The sequence below is a fragment of the Pangasianodon hypophthalmus genome, chromosome 27, assembly GCF_027358585.1.
Source record: "Pangasianodon hypophthalmus isolate fPanHyp1 chromosome 27, fPanHyp1.pri, whole genome shotgun sequence".
Classification (NCBI taxonomy): Eukaryota; Metazoa; Chordata; class Actinopteri; order Siluriformes; family Pangasiidae; genus Pangasianodon; species Pangasianodon hypophthalmus.
In genome coordinates this window covers 11,820,682-11,831,308 of record NC_069736.1, presented here as the reverse complement: position 1 = coordinate 11,831,308, position 10,627 = coordinate 11,820,682, and the positions used below count along the sequence as shown (strand labels likewise).

At 37.4% G+C, this 10,627-nt stretch overlaps 1 protein-coding gene across 2 annotated transcripts; it reads left to right on the top strand.

Annotated features, from left to right (window-relative positions):
* Positions 1–1,653: 1,653 nt before the first annotated feature.
* Positions 1,654–10,627, top strand: LOC113531030 (uncharacterized). 2 transcript variants are annotated; one of them, XR_003403212.3, is made up of 5 exons: positions 1,654–1,764; positions 2,490–2,518; positions 8,331–8,486; positions 8,597–8,683; positions 9,228–10,627. XR_003403212.3 is itself a non-coding variant. In XM_026921484.3 (5 exons), the coding sequence occupies exon 3, from the start codon at positions 5,250–5,252 to the stop codon at positions 6,273–6,275; it is 1,026 nt and encodes a 341-aa protein (XP_026777285.1). In that variant the 5' UTR covers positions 1,682–1,764; positions 2,490–2,518; positions 4,556–5,249; the 3' UTR covers positions 6,276–8,486; positions 8,597–8,683; positions 9,228–10,627. The 2 variants fall into 2 exon arrangements, 1 of the variants encoding a protein (XP_026777285.1); XM_026921484.3 differs by having other exon boundaries at positions 1,682–1,764; positions 4,556–8,486.

The window sequence follows — 10,627 nt, the reverse complement described above, 5'->3', positions numbered from 1 at the left end:
GACTGAAAGGATAAAAATAACAGTTAACTTTCATTAGTTATTTTATATACAGGTCGTTAGATCTAGCATTCTGCCTGCTCTAAATGATGAATTAGAATAAATAGTTATTAGAGAGAGAGAGATTGTGCACGTGTGAAGGACCTGTGTCTGTCCCGCATCTCTACTAATAATGAAGCTGTGAGTTTCACTACTGTATGCTGTTTGTTTGTTTTGTTTGTTTTATTTATTTATAGAGCACAGTTAAAACAATGCAAGGTTGACCAATGTGCTGTACAATAACAACTAAAAAAAGGAGACCAACATCACAGAAGGAAAGAGAGTAATAAATAAATAAGCAAGTAAAACAAACACCATAGAAAAGAACGAGACCCACTTTGTTAGCTCAATGTGTTGAGCCAAAGGCTAACTCTAATAAATACAATTTCAAATTTCTTTTAAAAGAACCCAATGTAGGTAAAAGTCTAAGATATAAAGGCAATCTATTCCAACACTTCGGGGCCACCACTGAGAATGCCCGGTCGCCACTCAGTTCTAAAATCATCTGGTTTGATGACCTTAGATTCCTTTGAGGTTTGTGTACATGTAAAAGATCAGTTAAATAAGAGGGTGCCAGAATGTATAAGACTTTATATACTAAAATAAGTAATTTAAAATCGACCCTGTAGTGAATTGGAAGCCAATGTAAAGTAGCTAAAATAGGTGTTATATGCTGGTGTTTACGGACACCCATCAGTAATCTAGCAGCAGCATTCTGCACTAGTTGTAAGCGAGTTAACAGCGAATGGCTCACTCCCGCATACAGAGAATTACAGTAGTCCAGTCTTACAGAAATAAAGGCATGAATAAGCTTTTCAAAATTGCTAGGTGACAGAAAAGGTTTTACCTTAGCTAGTAATCTCAAATTAAAGAAACAAGACTTAACCACCGAGTTGATCTGCTTATCAAATTTCAGAGAGACATCAAACTGAACCCCAAGATTCAGAAAGGAGCCAAGTTCCCCAAATCAGAGGGGACTTGAGGCTCAGAGTTTCTGAACCAAATTACCTCTCTTACTTTCATTTAAATTTAAAAAATTTGCTGACATCCATAATTTAACTTCATGCAGACAATTTAGTAGAGATGTAATTGACCTCTTGTCCTGTTTCCGTAAAGGTAGATACACCTGAGTATCGTCAGCAAAACAATGAAAAGAAACTCCATGCTCCATCTATGAAAAATAGAACCTAAGGGCAGCATATACAGTAAGAACAAGACTGGACCAAGAATTGAACCTTGGGGAGCACCACAATTCAATGGAACAGATTTAGAATAAGATTGATTGATATTAACTGAAAAGGTTCTATTAGAAAGAAATGATCTGAACCACTCAAGAGCCATGCCTCGGATACCCACAGTCTTTTTTTCTACACTGTAAAAAGTGATTTTTTGAACTTGTAAATAAAGATAGCATAATTTAAGTATATTTTACTAACAAATCCTATTTTGTCTTTTTACTCAAAAATGTCACGTAAAATTCAATAAGCTACTTGAGGTTTCGTTTTCATTTACTGTGCTTAAATACATAACTAGATTCAAATGGAACTGCCGAAGTAATATTTACTTAGTGTTTTGTCATCTAATGAACTAATGCAAAAAATGACAAACGCAAGTAAATCTTACTCCACGAAGCCAGGCAATCTAGGCGCATGCTCTTTTGGTTCCGAAGTTGGCGCGCAGAGGAAGGTAATGGAAAATTTTCTTGAAGACTGATGTGTTTTTCACACGGTAAGTTATGAAATATTTGTTTGTTGGTCAATTTAGTTACGTCTGCGGCCCTGGTGGTTAAAGATTTAACGCGTTAACTGTTAATATAATTGAGAGAGTTGAGTTTGCTAAAGAACCGATTTGCACAAACATCCGTTAGTAGCAAACGGCGTCTGTGTCGAAAACAATTGTCTTGAATTTTACATGTAATCTACGGAGAAATTTAATGTACAGTAAACTTTAAAATGAACTTTGCCGGATGCGAGCGGCGCGACGCGTCGCGACAAATGGCAATATAATTCAAGGGTGTGTGTTTATTCATCTGTGAGAATAAATAATTGTGCCCTCACATGCTATCTGAATTATTAGAAATTGGACGTCGGAAGTCATATTTACGAACCGATGATACCGAGGCCTAAACGTGACGGAGAAAGCCGCTAATCCCCCATTAATCCACATCAACTACACTGCTTTGTTTTATTGATAAAATCGATAAGCATTTGATGCATATTAATCAAGTTAAACAGAGATTATACTCCCTACTGAACCTATACAATAGTGATACATTAGTACTGTGTGTTCAGGCAGCCTTACTCTACCAGATGATCTATACTTGCAAACATTTAAAGGAGTTGTTCCAAAATAAATTAACTGGTCAAATTTCAAATCAATAAGATCAGTATATTTATTCAAATTTCGTAAAAAATCTATTTCTGACATTAACATTTCTAATATATGTTCCACAGATTGCACTCACCATTCAAGCTCATGCAAGGTAAGTTGGCAATACTTCTTACAGCATATACAACACTGATTAACCTTGCAGTATGACAGATTTCTAGATATACATACATATATTATAAACACATATACAACCACACACATATGCTATATATATATATATATATATATATATATATATATATATATATATATATATATATATATATATATAACTTTGCAAGATGTAAACACTGGATGAGCAGCACTTCTGGTTTCATTTTTTTTTTTTTTAAATACTACATAATTAAATCTTAAAGGTATTTGTGTCAAATTTTAATTCAGTTACAAATGTTAAAAAAAAACTGAAACTGGAAGTTCTTCTGGACCAGCGCTGTTTACTTCTTCTGAATTAGTTTATACAGTCAGGTCCATAAATATTGGGACAGTGACACAGTTTTGGTAATTTTGCCTCTGTACACCACCACAGTGGATTTGAAATGAAGCAGTCAAGATGTGACTGAAATGTAGACTTTCAGCTTTAATTCAAGGGGTTTAACAAAAATATTGCATTAACTGTTTAGGAATTACAGCCATTTTTTACAGAGTTCCTCCATTTTCACAGGCTCAAAAGTAATGGGACAATTGACTGATAAGCAGTTTCATGGCCAGCTGTGGCCTGTTTCCTCCTTATATCATGATAAATTAAGGAGATAAAAGGTCTGGAGCTGATTCCAAGTGTTGAATTTGCATTTGGTAGCTGTTCATGGGAACTCTCAATATGCCGTCCAAAGAGGTGTTGATGCAAGTGAAGGAGGCCATCATTAGGCTGAGAAACCAAAACAGACCTATCAGAGAGATAGCAGAAACTTTAGGAGGGCCAAATCAACAATATGGTACATTCTTAAAAAGAAGGAATGCACTGGCGAGCTCAGCAACACCAAAAGGCCTGGGAGACCACAGAAAACAACTAAAGTGGATGATTGCAGAATTCTTTTCTTATTGAAGAACAACCCCTTCACAACATCTAGCCAAGTTAGGAACACTCTGGAGGAGGTAGGCCTATCATTGTCAAAGTCTACAATCAAAAGCCACCTTCATGAATGTAAATACAGACGGTTTACCTCAAGATGCAAACCGCTGGTAACACTCAAGAACACAAAGGCCAGATTAGACTTTGCTAAAAAACCTCTAAAAAAAGCCTGACCAGTTCTAATGCAAGATTAACTTGTACCAGAATGATGGGAAGAGAAAAGTATGGAGAAGGAAAGGAAGGGCTCATGATCCAAAGCATACCACATCATCCGTCAAACATGTGGAGGCAGTGTTATGGCATGGGCGTGTTTGGCTGCCAATGAAACTGGGTCACTGGGGTTTATTGATAATGTGACTGTTGATAGAAGTAGCAGGATGAATTCTGAAGTGTATAGAGCTATACTTTCTGATCAGATTCAGTCAAATGCTGCAAAACTGATAGGACAGCGCTTCACAGTACAGATGGATAACAACCCAAAACATACTGTGAAAGCAGCCCAAGAGCTTGGAAATAAAATGTTCTTAAATGGCCGAGTCAGTCACCTGACCTCAACCCAACTGAGCTGCTTTTCACTTACTGAAGACAAATCTGAAGGCAGAAAGACCCACAAACAAGCAACAACTGAAGATGGCTGCAGTAAAGACCTGGCAAATCATCTCAAGGGAGGAAACTCAGCATTTGGTGATGTCCATGGGGTCCAGACTTCAGGTAGTCATTGACTGCAAAGGATTTACCTCCAAGTAATAAAAATAATCCTAATATTTATGATTATATTAGTTTGTCCCATTACTTTTGAGCCTGTGAAAATGGAGGAACTCTGTAAAAAATGGCTGTAATTCCTAAACGGTTAATGCAATATTTTTGTTAAACCCCTTGAATTAAAGCTGAAAGTCTACGCTTCAGTCACATCTTGACTGCTTCATTTCAAATCCACTGTGGTGGTGTACAGAGGCAAAATTACCAAAACTGTGTCACTGTCCCAATATATATGGACCTGACTGTATATATGTGTGTGTGTGTGTGTGTGTGGGCATGCACATCTTTTGTTTATTGCAGGTGCCACAGCATGAGGTGGATGTGTAAAAAATGCAGCTTTGAGTCAAACAAAAGACTTCAACTTTTAAAACACTTACGGCTCAAGCACGGAAATTCTGGCTGTCAGTCATGCTGATATGCTGATTGCCCTTGTTCATTTAAAACATTTAATGCTCTACGATTACATTTATCCCGACACCACACAGAATCAGACAAACCAACAGAGGTGCTTTCATTTTGAGTACGAGGTAGTGACTTGTGTATTCAAAAACTGTAGCTTCAGCACAAGCATTTATTCAACCTTTGCTACCCATAAACACAGGAAACACAATAAACACTCCCTTGAAGATTTTAAAACAGAAGTCTTGAAAAAAATACCCAAATCCCACTGTTTTGCAAAATGATTCAGAGGTCTCTGAGGATGACACAGAACTTGATGAAACTTTGGTTGAAGCAAAAGATAATTTGTCTGACGTTATAAAGAAGAAGTTTGGTCAACTTTTTCTCAAGTTGGAAAGTAATTTCAATGTGTCAAACAGGTGCAATGATCAAATCATAGATGAGCTTCAGTTCATATCCTCCTCTGCATCTGCTCAGTTTTGAATGTTGTTGTTGAGTCCACCATTTGGTGAAAAATCTGTGTGAATCAAACCTTGTCAGTTCAGCTTTAGGGAAAGATGGACCTTTTTCAACTGCATATAAGAGGAGAGAATTTATGAAAACACATTTTTCAGTTGTTGAACCAGTAGAATACATACTGGACAATAAAGACAACAGAACATTCCAGTATGTTCCAATACTCCAGTCTTTGTTGCAAGTCTTGAAGAATATCGAAGAAAAGGACCTAGTCACTCAAAAAAACACTGGATGTGCATCACAATACCAGTCCTTCCATGATGGATCTCACTTTCATGAAAATAAATTTTTCGCAGGCGATGTCAAGATATTAAGTCTTATTCTGTACTTCGATGACTTTGAAGTATGCAATCCCTTGGGAACTTCTCGCAAGATTCACAAAGTCACCGCTGTCTACTGGGTGTTAGGAAACTTTCCAGCACATGCACGATCAACATTGGCATCTATTAATTTAGCCATTCTTTGTAAGGCAGATGACACAAAGCGATTTGGATTTCAGAAAGTACTAGAGCCACTGTTAACCGATCTTCAAAGCTTGGAAAAAGATGGTATTTTTATTCCAAGTCTAGGAAAAGTCATGAAAGGCACTGTGGTGAGCGTGGTTGCTGATAACTTGGGAGCCCATTCTGTGGGAGGATTCGTTGAAAACTTCACGGGATCTCATGTCTGCCAATTTTGTCTTGCAGACAGGTCCCAGTTTCAGACCACAGAAGTAAGATCTGGACTTTTTCTGAGGAGAGATAAAGAGCAGCACACTCTGCATGTTGAGACAGTTTTGTCAAGTCCTACTTCCACTCCTTGCTATGGTGTGAAAAAACAGTGTGCACTGTCTGAAACACTTCATCACTTTCATGTATTACATGACCTTCTTGAAGGTCTTGTTCCAGTGGAACTGGCATTGTCATTTCAAGCCTTTATCAATAAGAAATATTTTTCTCTTGAGGAGCTCAACAATTGCATTCGACAGTTCCCTTATAAGTGGAGTGACCAAACAAATCGTCCACAAATGATTCTTGCTCATTTTGCCACAAAAAGATCTGTAGGAGGCAATGCGCATGAAAATTGGTGTTTGTTGCGTCTGTTGCCTCTCATGATGGTCTCATGAAAGTACCTGAGGATGATGAAGTGTGGCAGATGTTAATGACCTTAAAAGACATTGTGGAACTTGTGATGGCCCCAGTTCATACAGAGCATTTGCTACCTCGACTCTTTGATTTCTGAGCACCGACACAGATTTCTGGAAGTTTTTCCTCAAGAAAAGCTTCTTCCCAAACACCACTTTCTCGAGCACTACACTGAACTCATTCAGGAATTTGGTCCTCTGGCAGCCTTGTGGACCATGAGATTCAAAGCTAAACATGGCTTTTTCAAAAAAGCTGTCAGACAAACAGGCTGTTTCAAGACCATACTGCTATCCCTTGCAAAAAAACACCAGCTCATGATAGCATTGTATCTCCATGAGTCAAATTTGTACAAGTCATCACTTTCGGTCACAGCAACTTCACAAGTCTCTGTGGATGTCCTAAAGGATGAGATAAAAGATTTGGTGCAACATAGGTATCCACATGTCACAATGGTACATGTACACGACTGACTACCTTAAAGCACTATATTTGCCCCTCTTTTTAGGTGTATGATTATCGAAGTTAATGCTATAGTGAACAAATTTTTAATTAGGATGAATTGTTTTAATTGCTTTTTTTTTCTTTTGCCGATGTGTACCCCAGCAAAGCTGCCGAATTGTTTTTGAAGAGAATGACATTCACAAATTGGTTCTGCCCTCAGGCATCCCCAGTACTCTTCAGGACCTTAAACGTGTTATCAAAGAGACCTTTAATATTCCAGACTGCTTTACTTTGATGTATGAAGACATGGATTTTGGGGGCCAGTTTCACCTTGAGCTCAATAGATGATGATCTCAGATCGCAAGACCCTGCAGCGGATAGTGAGGACAGCTGAGAAGATCATCGGGGTCTCTCTTCCCTCCATCTCAGACATTTACACCTCTCGCTGCATCCGCAAAGCCACCAGCATTGTGGATGACCCCACACACCCCTCTCACGCACTCTTCACCCTCCTGCCGTCTGGTAAACGGTACCGGAGCATTCGGGCCCTCACAACCAGACTGTGCAATAGTTTCTTCCCTCATGCCATCAGACTCCTCAATACCTAGAACTGGACTGAAGGAAGGAACACACACACACACACACACACACATATATACAGACACACACACACAACTGAACATCTTCCATGCACCCATGCACATGTTTTATGCTGCTGCTGCTACTATTATGTTTACACATAATACAATACCATTATGTTTACATTACTTCAGCTATTTATATCAAACTCTGTATTATTTGCACTACTGTCACTTGGCCACTTTCAAACAGAACTGCGTACTGGTCAGCGTTGTAGTTATTGTACTGTCTTGTTCTGTCTTGTGCGTCCGCACGTTTGCCCTTTATGTTTAATTTATGTAGTCCCCGTAGCTCTGTGTTGTTCCGTGTTGTCTTATGTAGCACCTTGGTCCTGGAGAAACGTTGTTTCGTTTCACTATGTACTTGTATATGGCTGAAATGACAATAAACTCCACTTGACTTGACTTGATGTACAGGAATATGTACATTAAAAGTGGTACAAACTGAACCCATCACCCCAGCTTTCCTGTCCACAAATGAAAAGTCTTGCCCCAAAGGCATGAAAAGACCCAGGAAGGCTGAAGTAAACTACTTGCCCCCATTTCCATTTGGGGAAACCGAGGAAACTTTAGAGAAGGTGAAAGTTGATCTTCTTAAAGAAATTCAGAAGAAAAACAACAAAAAGGTAATTGATGAGATAATGGAGAAGACTTTCTCTTATCAAAGATTAGAAATCATTATTCAATGCCCTGCTGTCAAAGATTTCATGGAGAGATGACCAGCTCTTTTTTGTGAATCTGAGGTAAACCTTAGTTCTTCTTTTGGTGGCTTGATGGTAATATGTACTTATAACTTTTGGAACTCATATTTCATTCATTAAAAACAATTAAATATTTTAATTTCATTACTATAGCATGATTGTGTGTGTGCGTGTGCGCGTGTGTGGTTGGCAAAAAAAAAGTGTTTATTTGACTACTAAATCTTAAATGTGTTACATTTATTTTTCTTTGTCTTAGATCAAGAATGAGTTCAGAAGGATAACCACAATTCCCCTGGAGCCAATCTTTCTGCAAAAACTGGACCTCTACACTCCAAAGCTCCTGGATTTCTTTAAAATGAAGGGTGGGGATACAGGCATAGAAATTAGAAGTGTGCAAGATTCACTCAGCCAGGTAAATGACACATCTGATATCCTGCTGCTTCCTGACTTTATAGATATGCAGTTGTAAGATGGAAGTGTACCGTGTTAATGTTCACTGCAATTTACTTTTGTTTTTAACAGCAAGTTGAAGATAAGTGAGATGCTGTGATTCGCTGCCTGCTTCCCTACCTGGGAGAATCCTATGAGGAGCTCACTGAAGCCTACCAGGTACATTAATAGATAAATTCAAATTTTGTTTTGACTTCAAATATAGTACAGTACTGCAAAGGTCTAAGGCACATTAGTGTTTTCATCCCCAAAAATTGTTTTTACTTTTTATATCTTTGTGCTGTAGCTTGTCAGTATATGAAATATCAGTTTACATTCCTAAAGATTCATTTTGCAATTATTTGTAATAATACAGTGAGATTTTTGTATGCACAGGTAGTCTGACAACAGATGGTGCTCCACAGAAGATTTGGTCTCACCATCGAGTCTGTCTATTATAATATGAAGAAAGAGATAAAACTAAGACAGCCTAAATCAGAATTTTTACACAAGTGCCTAAAACTTTTTACAGTACTATAGCTTGCAGGTAGTTCTTCTGGATTTAGTCTGTCTTAATGTTTTCCCTCTTTCTTCATGTAATAACAGATTTAATGATGGTGAGACCAAATCTCTGTGTGGGGCACTTATCACATAAAATTAAAGAGAACATGCAACTTACTGTACAGTATTGTAACCACTTTGCTCTTATTTGTGTATTTGACAGGATGTCAGCAGAGACAAGATTAAAGATAGCTTCACCAATCATGTAATGAAGATCGTTGTACTGGGCAGCACTGCAGGAGAGGAAGATGCCAACATAGCTGACGTCATCATCGTCATTGAGGGAACTGAGGTGCTGTTGGGATGCAAGAATCTCACAAATGCGTCCCTTCTGCTCATGGGCTTCGTTTACTCCCTGAACTTAAGCTATCCCCCAAAGCTGAGAAACACATTTGAAGTCTTTCAGAAAATCTTTCTTGGGCTGGACGCTTTAAAATTTTCTCTAAAAGTTAGCTCTTAGCAGTTTTAAATAATATTTAAAGTAAAGGTTACTCAGGATAACTAAAAAAGATAACTAGGACTCTTATGTAAAAAAAAAAAAAAAAAATGCAATAAATCATAATATATTTATAAGCATTACTTAAGTAAAATTTCTATACTTGGGAATTCCCAAGTAAACTTAACTAATAATTATGGATAGGCTTTTACTTGGCAAATTTTTGTAAATTTACTAGCCTTTTCTGAGTGAAAATTGTTTCCAAGCTTTTTTCAAGTAAATCCTACTCCAAATTTTTTTCAGTGTAAGCGAGTAATAATGATATTGTGATCAATAGTATCGAATGCTGCACTTAGATCTAGTAAAATTAAAATCACAGAGTCACCAGAGCCAACTGAAGTTAAAATGTCATTTATTACTTTGAGCAAGGCCGTCTCTGTGCTGTGGTTTGCTTTAAATCCAGATTGAAACTTTTCAGAGATATCATTTTGAACTAGAAAAGCATGTAATTGATTTAAAACGGCCTTTTCTAAGACCTTAGATAAGAAAGGTAATTTAGAAATGGGACGGTAGTTTGATAAAACACTTGGATCTAAATTTGATTTTTTTCAAGAATGTATGTGACTGTAACTGTATGTTACTATGGTTACAATTGTTTATTGTATTATTATATTAATTTAGAATGGTGATTAAACTGCAATATATAAAAAATATAACATGCAAGAGATATGTACATTGTATATACAACAGTACCCAGATTATCCATGGATAATATAGATTATATATAGATACAGATTATATAGAGATGTATAAAGATAACCTAGGATATATATGATCACTATTTCAATTATGTAGAGATAATACAGAATATATAGTATAGAATAGAACTGCAGTATAATTACAGGCAGTAAAACATCAGTGGCCTAATGGTATAGTGTAGAGTTCAACAGGTTAATGGTTGTGGGGAACAAGCTGGCCCTGAGCCTGCTAGTTCTGGTGCGAATGTTCCTGAATGGAAGGAGGTTGAACAATGTGTGACTGGGAAGGGTGGAGTCCCTAATAAATGTTGCATGCTCTAAGCAGACATCTCCTGTGGTGAAGATGTTCAATGGCTGGGAGTTGGGCAC

Bases quoted from the DNA above. Each gene is read 5' to 3' on its own strand.
- LOC113531030 (XM_026921484.3), top strand. From the start codon at position 5,250: ATGAAAACACATTTTTCAGTTGTTGAACCAGTAGAATACATACTGGAC.